Source organism: Equus asinus, chromosome 3 (genome assembly GCF_041296235.1).
Source record: "Equus asinus isolate D_3611 breed Donkey chromosome 3, EquAss-T2T_v2, whole genome shotgun sequence".
Lineage (NCBI taxonomy): Eukaryota > Metazoa > Chordata > Mammalia > Perissodactyla > Equidae > Equus > Equus asinus.
Window position 1 is genome coordinate 130,773,111 of NC_091792.1, and position 19,692 is coordinate 130,792,802.

Below are 19,692 nucleotides of genomic sequence, written 5' to 3' on the forward strand. Positions count from 1 at the left end.
TGGCAGGAGCGATGTAATCATTTTCAAAACTCTGCCCTCTTGTCTGAAGCCATTAGAAATGGTGTGTTCTAAACGCACAGCTGTTTCTGAGCAGTGACTGGTGGAGCCCACCAGGACTACAGCTGTGGTGTGCTGTGCTTCCCAGGACGGTCCCCATCTCTGCCTGGGTGCCCCACAGGCAGGCAGACTTATAAACCTCTCCTGATTTATGGTGTGGAATGTTGATCACTGTGGCCATGTCCTATGGCTTTGATGCCGGGGAGACTCAACCCACAGAAACAAGGAGGCTTCTTCAGTGAACTCCAAGGAGAGGAAGAGTGGCACATAAAGAGGCCTTTGTGGGCTGGGAATAACTTAGGTTCTCTTGAGTAAATTCATTCATCACCTAAAATGCTCTCAGAACTATGCTAGGTATTGGAGCAGCAACATCATAGCTCCAAAAATAAGTTTAAAACGGAAGACATGGTTACTATCCTTCAGAAAATGAATAATCTGTTTTCATTTTATTCCTGAAGTGAAGGTTCAAGAAACCATTTCAGCTTACACCAAATGATTAAACGATGATGCAAACCAGCACATAATAAATAAGGGAAAGATGTACCTGAACTAGGCTGACCTCGGGCAAGAGAGAACCTTGAACGTGGCTTTGATATGCATGGCATGGTGGGATAAGAGAATGTGTATATGCCCAGCATCAGGGATGAATTCTAGATATTCAGGATGGATGTCTGTGTGACCAGGCAAAGAGGCTGCAGGCAGGAATATCGAGGGAAGGGAAAGATAAATTCTGAAGTGGAAAGAGCCTTGCTCTGGTCCCACCTCTCTCTCACTCCTTCCTGCTAGGCTTCCTCATTTCCTCCCTGTGGAGTAAGGCTGGACAAAATGATCTGGATACTTTGTTCCCAAAACCCCCACTGCAGGACTGGACCAGTCCATGATGACAGAGAAGAATGAGGACAAGAAAGCGAGTTTTTCATCAATCTAAATTTATTAAATATAAAGGTCTGCCTTCATCTTGCAAGGTTAGCCTTCACACTTTTCTTGGTATTAAAATGTCTTTTAATTTACGAAATAGTGGTGCAGCGGATGGATTTCTTTTTTAAAATGGCCTCATTTGGCAAAATAAGAATTTGGTAACACAATAACCTGTGTGAAATCACTGCCCCCAATTTAAAAGTGTGCTGGTCAGTGAAGGCACAGGAACAGAATCTCTGGATGAGAGGTTCTTAATCAGATTGCAAGAGCTCCTATGGACCCTGACCGGTAGACGTGCCCAGGCCCCAGTATCTTTTCCTCCACTCTACATGTCTGCCAGATATTCTTCTGAAACATGGATGGGACCTATGTGCTCCCCTGTTTAAAAACCATTAGGTTTAAATACCGTTGCAGGGCATCTGTGGCCCATCATAATCCAGCTCCAATCTCTCTATCCACCTCTTGTAATTCTCCACACACCCCACGCTCCTGCCTCACCAGACTTTCCACCATCGCCCTCAGGGCTTATAAACTTCCTACATCCTTGCCCACGCTACCCTGCTTCCAACTGCCTGGCAAACTCCTATTTGTTTCTCAAAATCTAAGGTCACCTTTTACTCTGAAATTTTCCTTAATTTGCCCCACTCCTTCCAAAGAATTAATTGCTCCCTCTCCCAGGTTTTTTGCGATACTTTGCATGGACTCCTATGGCATTTATTAAGGAATGTTTGTTTCTACGTCATTCTCTCCTCCAGGACTGTGACCAACAAGCACCTAGCTTGGTTTCTGACCCTTAAATATGTACTGAACTGAAATACATTGTTTGATATCGATTAAAGACAAAGAATGTTTGATAGAAGCCTCATCTTACAAATATATGGCTACTTACATGGACTGAATCCCTGAGATTCAGGAAGGCCCCCGCCCACTCTCAAATTCCTCTGCCCTGGCTCCCCTGTGCCTCAAATTCCGCCCTCAAAGTTTCATTCCTTTGCTTAAAGCTTAGAATGTAAGGAGTTCATCAGATTCCTTCCTGAGCCCAGGTTTTGATGGAGGAAAGGAAGGAGAGAGTGTGGAATGAATATGGGTGAGGTAGGAAAGGGGGCCACAAGGAGAAAAAGAGAGCAGAAAGCCGCCTCTCGGGAGAAAGCCTGGCTCATTCTGTTACCTCAGGCTAGCTGAGGGTTTCTGAAGTTCAGGAGACACAGATTTGAAAAGCCACCTGCTTGTAGCCCTCAAGATGTTTAGGATGGGAACTGACGGGATCAGTAGGGCATAGATATTGTCCTTACAGCCCACACAGAGATGACTTCCCTCTCTAGGAAAGGGCAACCAACTTCAGCAGCTTGATGTGAGAGGGCTGGAAATACTCACCAGATTCCAGGGGAGAAGATGAGAAGATGGGGGGCGGGGCGGGGAGGAGAGGCGAGGGTTAGGGGGAGTGGGTCTCAACCTTGGGCTGTAAATCGAGGTGGTGCCAGCTTAGGGCGTTGGCTGGGGTGGAAGAGAGGGCAGGGCGTGGATCTGCAGAGGGAGGGACCGGCGAGCTTGGGTGGGAGGTCAAGGCCTGAGCTCAGTTTTGGCGAACCCGGGATGGAGGCCTGTGCACCCGGCTGCGGGGACCCTGCATCCTGCCTCTCTGACTTGGACCAGAGACATTGGGAAAACTTTTTCAGACTTGCTTGGTGCCGGGAGTGGATATTTCGGAAGGACAAGGTAGGCTCCAAAGGGGTTCACGCCGGCCGAGGGGGCAGACCCGGAGTGCGGGCGTGTGGGTGTGTGCATGAGCGTGGACCCGGAGCGACACACACTCACACACACACACTCACACGCCCGCACCCACGCAGGGCCCTCGGCCGCGCCGCGCGCGCCTCCCCGGACCTTCACCCCCAAGCCGGTCCTCCCGGGTCCCGCGCCCAGTGCCAAGTCCCTGTAGACAGCTTCTCCCTAACGCAGCGGGCGGGATTCGGGGATCAGGACAAGGAGCGACGGCAGGGTCTCCCCACCACCCCGCTGCAGCTGGCCCCGCATTCACCCCTGGCCCGGGGAAGGGGATGTGGAGAGGATACCCGGGGCTCTTACCGCTCAGGCGGCCGAGTGCGCGCAGCAGCGCCCGGCGGGTCCCGCCCCGCCACGTCGGCAGGGCCGGCGGGGACGCGGCCGGAGGGCGGGCCGGAGGGGGACAAGGGGGCGGCCGGGCCGCGGCCCCGCCCCCGCGCGCCCCGCCCCTGCCTCGAGCACCGCGGAGGCGCCCCGCTCCCCCTTTCCCGGGCGGGAGGGGCCCGGCTGCGCTTGCGACCTTCCCTGGGAAACTGCTTTTCTAGCTCTGTTCCGGGCAGGGAGAACCAAAGGGGCCCCCACCCCTGGGCGGGTCGCGGGTTTCTCTGGATCTCTTTCCTTCCTTTAAAAGCGCCCCGAGCTACCAGCCCCATGGCCGAATGGTTAAGTTAGCGCGCTCTGCTTCTGGGGCCCGGGGTTTCGTTGGTTCGGATCCTGGTCGTGGACATGGCGCTGCTCATCAAGCCATGCTGAGGTGGCCTCCCAAATAGCACAACCAGAAGGACCTACAACTAGAATATACAACTATGTACTCGGGGGCTTTGGGGAGAAGAGGAAGAAGAAGAAAAGATTGGCAACAGATGTTAGCTCAGGTGCTAATCTTAAAAAAAGGCAACAAAAAGCTCCTGGAAAGCCCCGCAATTTCACCGGGAAGAGGTCGCGGAAGTTCAGCAAGAGTTTGCGGTCCCCTGAGTGTGTGTTAAACCGCTTTCCCTTACCCTGATTGGGGGAATGTATTAAAAATCAACCCACCAAACAAAAACACTTGCTAGGCCAGTTTGGAAATGTGGATCAAAATTCAAATGCATTAGCTTTGGCCCGGGAATTCCACGTTTGCGAATTTGTCCTAAGTAAACAGTCAGAAGTGCAAATGTGTATGTACAAGGATGTTTATTGTGGTTGTTTATGTCAGAGAAAACCCAGAAATAATCAGTGCCACAAGAAGGGATAGAAGAAGTAAACTATAGTCACTTCAAACAATCGGATATGCTGTAGCTGTTAAAAACTATAACTACATCCAATTTGTTTCCATGGAAGGAAGGCAGGTCATGGCTGAATATTAAGTCGAGAGTGGGATAAACTTACAAAAGTGTATGTAGAGTATAAACCCATTCCTGTAAATATATACGTATGCATATATTTTATGTAAAAGTTAGGGAAAATATGATTTTAAAAACAGTGATTCTTTCTGAGTTTTGCAATTGTGGTAGCAAATTGTGTTCCAGGTGTGGCGTGTGTTTTGGTGTGCCATAGATACACAGCATGCCTGTGACGTCTGCGCCTGCCTAGGGACAGCAAGCACCTTTGCTACACCTGACCCTCTGTGCTGTGCTGAATGGCAACAGCCCAAGCAGACGTTCCCTTTTAAAGGGCTGGTTTCCTTTTCTCCTTTGACCCAAACCACACCTTTCCAATAAAATAATATCAACCAAGCAACTCCAGCAATAAGCTTTGTTGCTGCCTGCAAATTATGCCCTTTTACTCAAATGTTGCTGCTTCCAAGCCCACCAGCTTTTTTTTTTTTTTTAAAGATTTTATTTTTCCTTTTTCTCCCCAAAGCTCCCCAGTACATAGTTGTATATTCTTCGTTGTGGGTCCTTCCAGTTGTGGCATGTGGGACGCTGCCTCAGCGTGGTTTGATGAGCAGTGCCATGTCCGCGCCCAGGACTCGAACCAACGAAACACTGGGCCGCCTGCAGCAGAGCGCGCGAACTTAACCACTCGGCCACGGGGCCAGCCCCAAGCCCACCAGCTTTTATTTCAAAACTTTTATTTTTTTGCAACTTAAAATTTTTTTATTCATTTAAAGAATTCTGGAGTATTTAAAACATATAGAAAAGCAGAGAATAATATGACAAATATTTATTTGTAAAGAAAAAAGTAAAGAATACACGACAAGTAGATTTAACAAATTTTGTTTTTTGTCTTATTTATTTTAGAACCTTCTTTTAAAAGAAAAAAAATATTACACATATGTCTGAAACCCTGTCCCTCCCTTCTCTACCTTCCCTGGAGGTGTCCTGAGGTTGTTGTGTATCCTTCCCACTCATATTTCTATACTTTATTGCACATATCCTCACCCGTAAACATTATACAAAATTATTTTTCAGTTATAAGTAATGTCCCATACACTCATTTACTCAACATTATATTTTTGAGACTCATTCATGTTCATAAATGTACATGATTTCAAAGTCTTTATAGGATTTCTAGCACATTCATTTCAAAGTCTTTATAGTGTTCCATTGTATAAGTATGCTGCAGTTTATCCATTCCCCAAGCAATGGACATTTAGCGTGTTTCATGTTTCACTATTATATATAATTACATATAGTGCTAACTACTGTATTACATACAGTGCTGCAATGGCCATGTTTGTACGTTTTCTTGTATCCCAAGCTAGAAATGGAACAGCCAGTTCACCTTCGCCAGGTATTGTGAAACTGTCCTGTAGTGTGGTTCAAGCATTCATTCGACAAAACTTTTTTGAGCATGTGCTATGTACCTAGAACTGCTCTAGGTGCTAGGAATACAATAAGGAGCAAAGCAAAGTCCTATCCTCAGAGAACTTACGTTCCATTGAAAGGGAGATAGAGTAACTACATAATATATCAGGTGGTGGAATAAAGCAGGATGTAGAGTCTGTAAGGTCTAGAGAATGATGGGGAGCAACCATGGACAGAGAAGTCCCTGCCGATAAGTGACATTTCAGTGTAGATTTTAAGGAAGTAAGGGAGTGAACAATGGTGATATCTGGGGACATTTTCAGGCAGAGGGGACTGCAAGAACAATGTGGGAGCATGGTTGGTGCACTCGCAGAATGGTAAGGGGGCCAGTGTGACTGGAGCATAAGGAGGATAGGGCAGAGTGGAAGGAGATGAGGCCATAGAGGTAGTGGAGACTGAGAGATGGAGCAGACCAGGCAGCGCCTTGCACACCACAGTATGCGTTTTGCTTATACTTTGAGAAGGGAATCCTTACAGCTTTTGAGTAGGAGTGTGCCATGATTCTAGCTTCTGGTTCTAATTGGATTGGGATGGCTCGGGGTGGGTGGATGCATGGAGGTGAAGGCAGAGGCAGAGAAACCAGACAGGAGGCCGCTGCAGTTACCTATGTGAGAGATGATGATGGTTTGGCCACTATGGGAGTAGTGAAGGGCATGAGAGGTGTCTTGCTTATGGATATATTTCAAAGAAAAACTCAACAAAATTTGCTTATGGATTGGATGTGGAGTTTGAGCAAAAGAAAGAAGTCACAAATTACTGCAAGGATTTTGACTTGAATGACTGCAAGAATAGAAATATCATTTATTGAGATCAAGGAGGATGCAAAAGGGGCAGGTTTGGGGTTTGAGGTAGCGAGAATTCAAGCATTTGATTTTCAACAAGAACAATTTAGCGAATGTTTAGCAGACACTTGGAGTCTGGAGTTCAGGAGAGAAGTCTAGGCAGGAGATAGTAATTGGGGAGTCATCAGCAAATAAATAGTTTTTCAAGCCATGGACCAGGATGAGAGTGCATGGAGTTGAAGAAGAGAAGTCCAAGACTGAGTCTTGGGTGTTGCAGTTAGAGAGATAAGGAACACAGAAGAGACTGGGAAAGAATGCTAGTGATTAAGCAGGAAAATTGGAGGGAGTTGTGTGGGAGTGGGAGTGGAGGAGGGGAGTGTAGGGTCCCAGGAGCCAAGTAAGAAGACTTTTCAAAATCTTTTAACTGTGTTAAATATTGCTGATAGTTCAGGTGAAAATTGAGAATTGACCCTTGGATTTGGCAACGTGGAGGTCCTTGGTGACCTTGATAAGAGCTATTTTTCTGGAGTGGTGGGGAAAGAAACCTGATTGGAGAAGATTTTAGAGAATGGGAGAATAATTGGAGACAGTGAGTAAAAACAACTCCTTCAAGGAGTTCTGGTGTAATGAGGAGAAAAGAGGATGAGGTTGTGGGTTAAAAGGAAGCAATTTTTTTTAAATTAGAGAAATAGTAGCATTTATGCTAATTGGAATTGTGGGGGATTGGAATTGGCCACCTGAAGATATGTCTCTTTGGCATGAGGATTACTTTTGGCTGGTTACTTTTAAAAACTGCAGACGTGAGAGAAACTCTGAAAAGTAGAAGTTACCCTTTGGAAGAAACGTTTACATTATAACGGAAATCTCCATCTGTAAAGGTGTCTCCCTCTCTATGCCGGGAAGAAGAGGGGATGACTGTATCTCTAAAAACTCTTATCAATGCTGAAGGTAAGGACTTAAATTTACATAATAACCTTACTCTTGTTTACTGTACTTTTCTGGTAATCTCTCATAACTGACTCCCCCTTCCCCCAACATCCTCCTTTGTCTTTAGCTGGGGATGGTATTTAAGGTGAGAGCTTCTGCCATTTTGGTGAGTTGCTCAGTTTTTCTGGGTCTCTCTCATGTATACATGTTATAAAGCTTTGTTTAATTTTCTCCTGTTATTCTGTCTCATGTCAATTTAATTTGTAGTCTGAGCAGAAGGACCCAGAGTGGGTAGAGGAAATGTCTTTCTCCCCTACAGAATCATACATTAGAGCAGAAAAATGATGATGCAGTAGAGAGAGGATAATTGCAAGAGTGATTTCCTGGAGTAGACAAACAGGAATGGGATTCAGTGCTTACTAGGGAAGAAATGGCTCTTGACACAGAGGATTCATTCAGGAGACAGAGGAAAGTAAAGTAGAACAGGTGCAGGGAGGCTAGTAGAGTTTTGGGGGGAGGATGTGGAAATGCTCTTCAGGCTGCATTAATTTTTTTCATGAAAAATGAAGTATCATCAGCTGAGAATGAGGAAGGGACGGAGGTGTTGGATGGCTAACAGAGAGGAGGAGGTGTAAGACAGAAGAGAGTAAATGGGCTAGGGAGGGGAATAGGAAGACTACTAGCATTGCTGCTCATCTTGAGGTTGGGACCCAGTCATGAATTTCAAGTGAGACAGTCAGCTGTTGATGCAAATAACCCATAACCAACCTATAAATCAAAATTGGGGTGAGTTTATTATGAGGCAAAATGAGGATTGTAACCCGGGAAGGACTTAGAAGGCGTTCCAGAGAAGCATGGGTTTCAGTACAGTTTTATATCTTTTTAGAACATAAGAAGATACATTAAACACGCCCAGGATACATTTTCAAAGAGATACTCAGTTGCAAATTAGCAGATCAACATGACCCTGATGCCAGGAAAGGGACTAAACCGGGCGTTACCACTAGGGTGTTGTTGCCAAGAGGGCGTAGGAAGGGAAGTATGCGTTCTTTATCTCAAGAGTGATTCCTTACTTTAATGGATAAGCAGATGTACAATGTATGTTTGATAGGCCATAAGTCAGGCTTTCTAGTTCAAGCTGAATCAGTTTTGAACTTGAATAGTTACCCCATATACCTCAATATGTGAAAATCTCTTGTCACAGCAAAGTGTGTATTTCTTCCAACTACATTCAGCTGTTCAGGCTCAGTATAGTCCAGCGGTGAGTTGAATTTAACCTGAGTTGAGGAAAGAGGAGTAAGGTAGCTGAGGGTGAAGGCAGAGGGATGATTAAAAGGATAGATCACGACCTTTCAGTCTAGGGCTGTGGGGCTGGGGAATCGTTGGCACTGGAAGGAAAGAGGGGGAGGTGGTAGCTGGAAAGTGGGATGCCGGCAGTTGAGATTGTGGAGAGGGTACAGCCAATGGTAATAATAATATCTAGGGTGTAATAAGGGAATGCATGGCTGAGGTAGGTTGCAGGACAAGATTGTTAGAAGAGAGAATATCAAAGAACTAAGAAGCCAGGGGAATGAAAGAATCTCTACGTAGCTATTGAAATCACTAGAATTATAATAGGGGTGATGTTGGACTTACACAGTGAGCGGTGCTAAAATACTCAGCAAATGAGGTAGTGATGGGGCTCTGTGGATGACTGTAACCAGAAGGGGTAAGTTTCAAGGGTTGGAGGGAGGAACAGTGATCTGGAAGTAGCAGTGAGAGTCAAAGACTCCAAGGTGTGAGGGATGCAGTTGAGAAAACAGGGACCACTAGAGGGCGATGTGTTTAGGATAGAGTTTGAGTCTCAAGAGTGCCTTGATCCTCACCAGGCTGGAATGAAATCCCCTGCAGAACTTTTAAAATAATACTGATGACTGGCCCCATCCCAGACTATTTAAGTCAGAATCCCTGGACATGTGTGAGAGCTGTTCCCTCGTATTCTGACTAACATTTGATGTTATTAAATGTTTTAATTTTTGTCCATCTCAGGAGTGTACAATGGTGTCTCCTGGTTGTTTGAATTTGTATTTTCTCATATTCTAATGAGGATGTATTCCTTGTCATGTATTTGAGCTATTTCCATTTCCCTTCATCTTATCCATCTGTTTTATTCTTTGCTAATCCCCCTATTGGGTTTGTTAGTCATTTTCTTACTGATTTGTAGGAATTCTTTATTTATTTTGGATATTAATCCTTTTATGGTTGTATATGTTACAAATGTCTTCTTCCAGATTGTGGCTTGTCTTTTTTTAACTCAGCAGAAGATCTTAATTTAATATCATTATTTAATATCTGTTATCAATTTTATTTCTTGTGGTTTGTATATTCCATGATATTGATAATTTTCATATAATTTGTTTCAAAACTGTTGGTAGACATTAATATTTATCTGTTGGTTCTCCAGGGAAAGAGAAAGGCAGTCTTACCTCTATCTACGTTGGGACAACATATTTACTGGCCTTAGACTATGTTATTTTACTTATCCCACTATGATACTACTTTATTTTTATAAAGTAAAAATGCATAAAATAGTAGCATGCGCATATTTAAAAAATTCAAACAGGACAAAAGAGCATAAAATGGCGAATAATAATATGTCTCTCCCTGGGTACTTCTGCTCAAAGATAACAGTTTCTTAAGTATCCTCTCAGAAAAAAGACTTCTATGCATATGTCAGCCTCTGTATGTAGATCCTTGTGCTAGATTTCTGTGGCTGCCATAACAAATTCCCACAAACTAGGTGGGTTAAAACAACAGAAATTTATTCTCTCATAGTTCTGGAAGGCAGAAGTCCAAAATCAAGCAGCTTCTGGTGTTTCCAGGAATTCCTTCACTTGCGACTGCAAAACTCCCATCTCTGCCTCTGTTTTCACAAGACCTGCTCCTCTCTCTCTGTGTCTCTCCTCTGTGTGTGTCTCATAGGATGGATGGTGTCTTACAAGGTACCGTGGGGTAATGCTGAAGCACACAGATGCAGGGGATAGATTGTGTCTGGGTTCAAACCCCAGCCCCGTCAGTGACCAACAGTGTAACCTTGGACAGTTAACTACTGCTCCTCCCTCCCCCATCAGTGAGGATAATGGTAGTACTTATCTCATAGCACCTTTATGAGGGTTTAGTGAGTTAATACTTGTAAAGTACTCAGAACAATGGCTGGCAAGAAGATAACCTATGTAAATATGTGCCAGACAGATTTTATGCAAATGATGTCTCACTCTGTACCTTACCATTCTGCATTTTACTTTCCACCTCAGCACATAAAGATGGAAGGCTTGCCGAGAATTCCAAAGCTCCTTACTGTAATGACTTCTCTTCTGTCAGTCACTATTCCATCCACTTTATATTCTTATCTTCCCTATAACTCACAAGTACTCACTCCCATTTTACAGATGAATAAGTGGAGTCTCTGTGAGGTTAAGCAACTTGCCCAAAGCCACAGAGCTGGTAGGAGGCATTGTGAAGAGGTCAGCTCAGTACTGTCTGTTTTTTCCATAGCCATGCTGCTTCCACATTACCTGAATTTTGTGGGTTTTGTCATCTTCTTAAAGACATTTTTAAGAATTATAACAGTCTCAAAAAGAATAATCTCTTTGTTCCTAAAAACCAGTGTTATTATGCAATGCCCTTACGAGTGTTCGTTGAAAGTCACCGTGTTACGTGACCAAATCTGTGCTGCTGTGTGTGAGTGTGTATTTTCTTAAAGACTTTAGTCCAGTGTTGCTTGAAATTCCCTCAGAGCTACAGCTGGCCCCTTTCTCCTCTGCCCATTTCACAAATCTGGTTTCCCGGTGTCACAGATACCCACTGCTCTCCAGCTGTCTGCTCTTGCTGGTCCAGCAGAGACCCATCCACTCCTTGCTGACCCTCCCAGGCTTGAGAAGACTTCCTGTTTTATTTGATGAGTAAGAATTAATAGGAAGAAGCTGGTCTTTCTCTTCCTCCAGAAAGCAGAAGTGATTCTTACCCAATTGTCCAACTTTGTCATGGGTCAAACTGTGTAGTCTTAACTTGTTTTTTGTAACAAGGAGGTAATGCCAGACAGTGGGATTAATTGTACAATGATTATTTAACTCAGTTCTTTACAGAACCTCAATTAAGCGGACAGTCTTGGGATCAGTCGTGGCTACTTGGAGCATCTGGTGAAGCAGACACTTTCTCTTTGTGTCAACTCCTGTTGATATCGTTCTAAGATTATTCCAAATGGCCTTTAGAAAATTGATTTTTTTAACTAGTCCAGGATCTCAGTGTTATTTATTATTCTAGAGTCTAGTATTAAAAATTAAAGCATCTAATAATACCAAATGTTGGTCACAATGTGGAGAAACAAGACACAATTTCCCCCCTGGTGTGGCTATATATGTATCAACTACTAAACTGTCCTTGACAGTTGATTTTTTAAAACACAAATCTTGAACCTAAGCTTGTTTTATTTTAAAGTATCTCATCCAGCTAAAATAATGCTCCGAAACTGCTTGATAATGGTACTTGCAATTATTTTGAAAATGTTAAATATGGCGATAATAGAAAATAGGCAAAGTTCTTAACTTTCCACTCTGGTGACAATTTAACATTAAGGCTGCAAAAGCTTACACGTAAGTATTGCTTTAGGAAAATATTTTTCTTCACACTGAAATTGTCATAAGCTGCTTGCTCATATGAGTTTTAAAATTTGATACCTGTTTTAGTCTGTAGCCCAGAAAAACCTTTGTGCTTTGCGCGTGACCTTTGAAAGGGAAATTCACATGTGGGAGTAATTCCAGTAAGGACCAGCAGATGGCACAAAACTTTCTAAGGTTTTGCTTTAAATTGAAACCAAGGATTTGCATTTTGCCAAGCACTTATTTTTCCGTGCTTTTAGAAGTTACTTTCTCTTCTTCTGAGAAAGAAATCTTGGTAAGTAAGGCTTTTGTGGCTTTTTCAAATTATGGCATAATTACTTCAAATAAGCAAGAAAATAGGTAACATTTCTTTGAAATTTTTGGAAAATGATTTCATGTTTTCTTTTTTAATATTGCAAATGTCGTTTTAATTATACAAGAAATAACAGTATGGCTATCTTGAAAAGATAGAAAAATAACTAGCACTTGTAATCATTAAGGACAAAAACTAACTGGTGTTATTTATTTCTTCTGTTTTCATCTACTACGTTTTTCTCTTTTCACCTTTCTCTAGTTCGTTGTTTTCAGTAACATTTATAGTAGTTAATGCCATCGATATGGCACCTATCACGTGGTATGCATTTTTATAGTAGACATGAGTGTTTGACATCCCCTGTCATATGGTTTTATCGTTGTTTATTTGTAACTGTCACTAATTGATAAGCATTTTAAAAGCAAAGATTATGTCACTGCTCTTCATATTTGTAGTCCCAGTACCTGACCCCTCGCACAGTGCTGGCACGTACTACACTCTGAATAAACACTTATTGAATGGAGGAAGGGGGAGGGACTCTTCTAGAACTTGGTTCTTCTAGGTCTCTCAACTAAACTTTGACAAAATAAAACAAATGTTTTTCTTGCGTATTTGTTGACTTGATTATGAAATCACACTTACCTCATTTAATTTTTTTCTGATCTTTTCTTTCTTGTGGTTTTACTTTTCATAGATCCTATCCACTATTGCTTTTTTCTTGAAATAGAGCTTCTTCCAGCTGTCTTTTTTCTCCCTCTATTTATTTAATGCCTTAAAGAAAAAAAAACCCTACCTTTTATCTCTTCTTACTTCCTTTAAAAAAAATTGTGAGCTCTCTGATCTTCACTTCTCATCTCCCTTTTTTCCTCTCCTTTTTTAATTTTTTTTTTAAATTAAAGAGAAAAGCTCCTGGCTTGTTTGTTAAGAGTATACACTAGGAACTGCTTGAGTGTATAAATGCCCCCAGAGGGATATTTGTATTATGGGGGGAGGATGCTATGCGGGCAGTGGATAGCTTTCCCACACGGTGGCTGTTTCAGTCCCCTGAGCACAGACACCACGGAGGGACCTCTAGGTGGGTTCTCATTCATGAATGTCAATTATCTAGCATAATGTGGAAGAAGTTCTCTCTCTCTCTCATATACACCAATAATACAAGCATGTTTCTTTAAATATAAAATATTTTTACATTAGCTCTATTTTAAGACAACTTTTTCAACTTGTGAAAGATGTTCAAACTTAGAAATTTTGCAAATATGCAAAAGCATAAGAAAGAAAATTAAATTCAATGGATTCAGAGACCTAGAGATACCACTATTAGCATCTGGTATTTTCTTCCCATTCTTTTTCCCCCTAGGCTTTGCGTAGATGTCAGGTTTTCATCACATTTTACAAAATTAGAGTCCTACTGCATATACAATTTTGTATTCTTTTATTCACTTAACTTTATATTGTAGACTTTTTTTTCCCCAAAAGTACAATATTTGAGACTGTATGTTGTTCCATGTTGTGGGTGTACCATAATTGATTAAGCCGTTTTCTACGTTAGACGTTATAATTTTCAATTTTTCACAACACAAGCATCCTCATGGTCATATTTTTATGTATATCTCTAATAATTCCTTTAGAAGAAAATTCCTAGAAGTGGAATTGCTGAAATAAGGGTAAGCCTATTTTTAAGGAATTTCTCTATTTACCCTTCAAAAGGGTTGTAGTAATTTCTCATTCTTGCCAGGAGTAAATGAGAGTTCTTATTTTAGTCCCACCTACCAACACTGGGTATTATATTTTTGAATTTTCCCAATTTGGTAGGGGAAAATAATCACACTTTTTTTCTTAATCTTTAGGAAACAAAAATTCCTATTTGACCCACATTTTTTTTTTTCATTAAAGATTGGCGCCTAAGGGGCTGGCCTGGTGGCACAGTGGTTAAGTTTGCACATTCTGCTTCTCTGTGTCCTGGGGTTCGCTGGTTCGGATCCCCGGTGTGGACATGGCACCACTTGGCAAAAGCCATGCTATGGTAGGCGTCCCACATATAAAGTAGAGGAAGATGGGCATGGATGTTAGCTCAGGGCTAATCTTCCTCAAAAAAAAAAAGATTGGCACCTAAGCTAACATTTGTTGCCAATCTTTTTTTCTTTTTCCTTCTCGTCAAAGCCCCCCAGTACATAGTTGTATATTCCAGGTGTGCGTACTTCTAGTTGTGGCATGTGGGATCCCGCCTCAGCATGGCCTGATGAGTGGTGCCATGTCCACGCCCAGGATTGGAAACTGTGAACTTAACCACTCGGCCACCGGCCGGCCCCCTACTTTATCTTTTTTGTTTTCTTAAAGATTGACACCTGAGCTAACAACTGTTGCCAATCTTCTTTTTTTTTTTCCTGCTTTTTCTCCCCACATCGCCCCAGTACATAGTTGTGTATTCTAGTTGTGGATCCTTTTAGTTGTGGCATGTGGGACGCTGCCTCAGCGTGGCCTGATGAGCGGTACCATGTCCATGCCCAGGATCCAAACCTGCGAAATCCCGGGACACCGAAGCAGAGTGCACGCACGAACTTAACCACTCAGCCACAGGGCGGGCCCCTATCATTTTATGCTTAAATATTTAAAGTAAATTATAGACATTCTGACATTCCATCTCTAAATGCTTCATTGTGTACCTCTAAAAAAGTACATTTCCTACATAGTCAAATAACATTATCAAAGATTAACATTTATTTCTTACTATCATCTAAGTATCTGCTCCCTCTTAAAATCCCTTCCCCCTTGTAATTCAAGTAACTTTCACAGCGGGTCTGTCCGAAGTGGGATCCAATCCAGGATCATAAGTTTGATCTAGATGTTTTGTCCTATTTTGTTTTAATTTGCATTGTTATTTTTTGTGAAATTGGGCATGATTCATATTATTAAGTGATTTTTTGGTAAATTTTCTGAGTAAAAAATGTGCTTTACTTAATTTCGAATGTTGAAAATTTGAAAAATACAGGTAACAACTAAGAGGAAAATAAACCTTCCTTATAATCTTACCATGCAGAGATAGTCACTGTTAACTATCTTGGCATGTATCTTACTAACTTTTTCACATGTATGTGTACATATTTACTGCTGTGTGTTTTTTTAATAAACTGCTTTTTGTCACTTACATATAGTGAGCCCATGATATTAGATTTTCACTATTTTTAAAGGCCACATAGTAATATTTAATTATATGGATACATCATAATTTATTTGACAACCTGCTGTTTTTGGACAATCAGATTTCTTCTTCTAAGAGTAATTTATTTTGTAATGGCCACTTTATTGTACTCTCTTACTGATTCTAACAGTTTTTCAATTTCTTCTCTCGGATGTTCCACATTGACAGTCGTATAATCTAAAAATAATGATAATTTTATTTCCTCCATTCCAAATTTCTGTCTCTACTTTTTTCCTCCTTAATTACAATAGTTAGAACTTCTAGAACAGTGTTAAATAATGGTGGGCATCTTTGACATTGACTTTAAGGGAATGCCTTGCGAGTGGGATATTGGTTTAAGTTAGATAATTGATACATTCTTTATGAAGTTTTCAAAATTTCTTTTTAATATCTAGTTTAATTAAAATTGTATTTTTAGTCAAAGACGAATGCTGAATTTTATCAAATGAATTTTTAACATCTATGGAGGTGCTTATCTGTTTTTCTCCTTTGGACCTATTGATGTATTATTGTCATAGATTTGCTAATAATAAACCATTCTTACAATTCCAGAAACACCTTAATTAATCGTTGTATATTATTCCTTCAGCACAGAGCTAGATCAATTGAGGTTTCTTTATTCTGAGAGTCTCCCCTCCACCAAATGATTGGAAATTTCCCCTTTTATTTGTATTTTCTAATAATTACTCTTAATTTTACGATATACCTACTCAAACTTATATTTTTCTGACAACATCTTGAGTTAATTGGTATCTATAGCTTCTCCTCTATCGGGCAAGGATCTTCTCACGCTTTTAGTCCACTCTCTCCCTCTTTCCCACTGTCCACTAACTCCCTTGTTATTCTTGGCCATTTTAGTTCCAGATTGCTATTAAAATTTTTGTCATCAATACCTTTGGGACTTAGTGGTAAATTTTACTACTTTCTTTATGAAGTATTCCTTTCTGCATCCCATTTTCTTTTTAGAGTCAGTTTCTTTTTTATAGGATAGAGTCCATCCTCTGATAATTCAGATAGTAGAGCTGTCTTCCATGTCCTTTAGCATTTCTTTTGTATATTCCATCTCTTTAGCCTTCTGTGCTGTGTTTTGGGAAAATTCCTCTTCTTGGTCTTCTATCTCACTAATTCACACATAAGTGGTGCCACTCTACAATTCAACTCAGTCAATGAATTTTCCCAATTCAATTATCAAATTTTTAACTTTCATGATTCCTGCTCCATTCTTTTTTAGAATCTTACCTTGCTCTAGATAGGGTATCTATTACAAATGCCTACTCTGCTCTTTTGTGTCTGTTGCCTTGGGCGTTAACTTCTCTCATGTCTTGAGTTTGGTTCCTTTCTATCACGGTGTTTGCTTTGTGTGAAAGTGTCATGCTTCTTGATTGTGCAACCAAAATTGTGGTTGAGGCTCCATGAAAACTGCTTGTTGATCTGTTTCCATAGCATACTTGTGGGAAGGTGGACCAAACTAGTAATTTTCTATTACTGCTGTAACATATTGCCACAAATTTAGTGGCTTAAAACACACACCCATTTATTGTCTTACAGTTTGCAGAGTAGTAGTCCAATATAGGTCTTGTTGGGCTGCAATCAAGATGTTGGGAAGGCTGCATTCCTTCTGGAGGCTCTAGGGGACAATCCATTTACTTGCCTTTTGAGCTTCTAGAGGCTATCTACATTCCTTGGCTCATGACCCCCTTCCTCATGGCAGATCAAGTCCTTCTCAATTCACATCACTCTGACCTCCTCTTCTGCCTCCCTCTTCTACTTTTAAGGACACTTGAAAGTGATTGTGTTGGGTCCATCTGAACAATACAGGTTAGTCTTCCTATTTTAAGGTCAGCTGATTGCAACCTTAATTCCATCTGTAACTTTAATTCCCTTTTCCCATGTTACAGGTTCACAATTCTGGGATTAGGAAGCAAACATCTTTGGGAGGCTAGTGTTCTGTCTATCATGGTCTGATCTGCTTGTGGATTTCAGGGACTTCTTCTGGTTTAAGTTTCCCTAAAGGCTTTCCTTCTTGCTTTTAAGTGTGTGTATGTGCGTGTATCTTTTTCATCATTTTGGGGATTTAGGGCAAGAGGAGGGCTGGAGCATGTGCACACCACACTCTTGACTCTCATGATTTTTAATGTTTGTAATTGAAAATGTAATTTTCTTGACCCATAAAATATTTAGAACATTTTAAAAAGTGGTTTAAAAAGTTTATTTTGTAGTCAGAAGTATGACTTTAACAATTTCTGTTTTGGGGTATTTATTTAAAAATTTATTTGACCTAAGTAGCACTCGATTTTACTAAATGCTCCATGAACTCTGAGGACTTAGATATATAATATTCTCTTTTTGTAGTGTACAAAGTTTATAAGTATTAAATCATTTATTATTTTATTCAAATCCTCCATATATCTTTACTTTTTGCTCCTTGATCTAACTATGACCCAGAGAAATATAGTAGATACTTTCACTGTCAATGTCTTCTTTTGTTTTTAGTATTTTCACTTTGGAAAATTTGATGCAATGTTATTCATTGCATTAGTGTTCTTATCTGTTATATTATCCTTTTGAGCTATTTGTTTTGATCACATAACCAGTATGAAGTAGTAGCTTTTCCTATCCTCATTGTCCAATTCTTTGATACTTTTACCTAATGGAGTATTATGTATACAAATTGCAATTCCTGATGAACACAGCTACTAGTGTTCCTATTTCTGTCCTTATTTACTAGTATCATTGTATGGTTTACATAGCTCAGAATGCAGTGTGCCCCCTCAAGTCCCTCCCTACCTCTTGCCCAGTTTTTCCCCCTAGCTTTATTGAGATATATTTGATGTATTACATGGTATGAGTTTAAGGTTTACAATGTGATAATTTGATACATATACAAATATTGCAAAATGGTTACCACAATAAGGTTAGTTAACACATCCACCACGTTACATAATTACCTTTTGTGTATGTGTGTGTATGGTGGGAATATTTAAGATCTGCTTTCTTAGCAACTTTCAAGTACATAATACGGTATTGTTAGCTACAGTCACCATGCGGTACATTAGATCCCCAGAACTCATTCGTTTTATATCTGGAAGTTTGTACCCTTTGGTCAACATCTCCTCATTTCCCCCAGCCCCTGGCAACCACCATCCTATTCTCTATTTCTACGAGTTCTGCTTTTTAGATTCCACATATAAATGAGATCATACAGTACTTGTTTTTCTCTAATTTCACTTAGCATAATGCCCTTAAGTCCATCCATGCTGTTTCAAATGGCAAGATTTCCTTCTTTTTTATGGATAAATAATGTTCCATTGTGTGTGTATATGTATGTACAGTCATGCCTTGCTATATGGTACTAATCTTGTGAGACCACCATTGTATATGCAATCTGTTGTTGAGTGAAACTTGGTGCATGACCTTATACCACTTCTTCTTTATCCATTTATCTGTTGATAGATACTTAGGTTATTTCCATCTCTTGGCTATTGTGAATAATGCCACAATGAACATGGGAGTGCAGACATCTCTTTGAGATATCGATTTCATTTCCTTCAAATATATATCCAGAAGTGGAATTGCTGGGTCATATGTTAGTTCTATTTTTAATTTTTTGTGGACCTTCATACTGTTTTCCATAGTGGCTATATCAGTTTACATTCCTACTGACAGTACACAAGGGTTTCCTTTTCTTACGTCCTTACCAACACTTGTTATCTATGGTCTTTTTGATAACAGCCATTCTGAGAGATGTGAGGCAATATCTCTTTGTGATTTTGATTTGCATTTCCCTGATGATTAGTGATGTTGAGCACCTTTTCAAGTACCTGTTGGCCGTTTGTATGTCTTCTTTGGAAAAATGTCTATTCAATTCCTCTGCCCTTTTTTTTTTGAGGAAGATTAGCCCTGAGCTAACTGCTGCCAATCCTCCTCTTTTTGCTGAGGAAGACTGGCCCTGAGCTGACATCCGTGCCCATCCTCCTCTACTTTATATGTGGGATGCCTACCACAGCATGGCGTGCCAATTGGTGCCATGTCCACATGTATGGGACCCAAACTGGTGAACCCTGGGCCACCAAAGTGGAACGTGCGTATTAACCACTGTGCCAACAGGCCAGCCCCACCTCCACCCTTTTTAAAATTGTATTATTTTCCTATTGAGTTATATGAGTTCTTTATGTATTTTTTATATTAGTCCCTTATCCTAAATATTATTTGCAAATATTTTCTCTTATTTCGTAGGTTGCCTTTTTATTTTGTTGATGGTTTCCTTTGCTGTGCAGAAGCTTTTTAGTTTGAT

General features: G+C 40.9%; 3 protein-coding genes across 12 annotated transcripts in view; 2 read left to right on the top strand and 1 right to left on the bottom strand.

The window, feature by feature from the left end:
- Positions 1-19,692, bottom strand: part of FAM114A1 (family with sequence similarity 114 member A1) — a 166,275-nt gene that overhangs the window by 71,494 nt on the left and 75,089 nt on the right. For 4 of the 8 annotated variants that reach the window (XM_014827398.3, XM_014827395.3, XM_014827396.3 and 1 more), the window contains exon 1: positions 3,058-3,189. The exons of the other annotated variants lie outside the window; for them this stretch is intronic. The gene's annotated coding sequence lies outside the window, so the exon portion shown is untranslated. Of the gene's footprint in view, positions 1-3,057; positions 3,190-19,692 lie in introns of those variants that run through there. 8 annotated transcript variants of the gene reach the window in all.
- Positions 2,237-19,692, top strand: part of TLR6 (toll like receptor 6) — a 28,004-nt gene continuing 10,548 nt past the window's right edge. Inside the window, exons 1-2 of one of the 3 annotated variants that reach the window (XM_044767689.2) lie at positions 2,575-2,691; positions 7,201-7,270. In XM_044767689.2, the coding sequence (XP_044623624.1) occupies positions 7,262-7,270 (9 nt within the window). In that variant the 5' untranslated portion in view covers positions 2,575-2,691; positions 7,201-7,261. Of the gene's footprint in view, positions 2,692-7,200; positions 7,271-12,049; positions 12,182-19,692 lie in introns of those variants that run through there. The other 2 variants (XM_014827391.3, XM_014827390.3) reach the window with 2 other exon arrangements.
- Positions 2,559-19,692, top strand: part of TLR1 (toll like receptor 1) — a 66,635-nt gene continuing 49,501 nt past the window's right edge. Inside the window, exon 1 of the mRNA XM_044767694.2 lies at positions 2,559-2,691. The gene's annotated coding sequence lies outside the window, so the exon portion shown is untranslated. The remainder of the gene's footprint in view (positions 2,692-19,692) is intronic.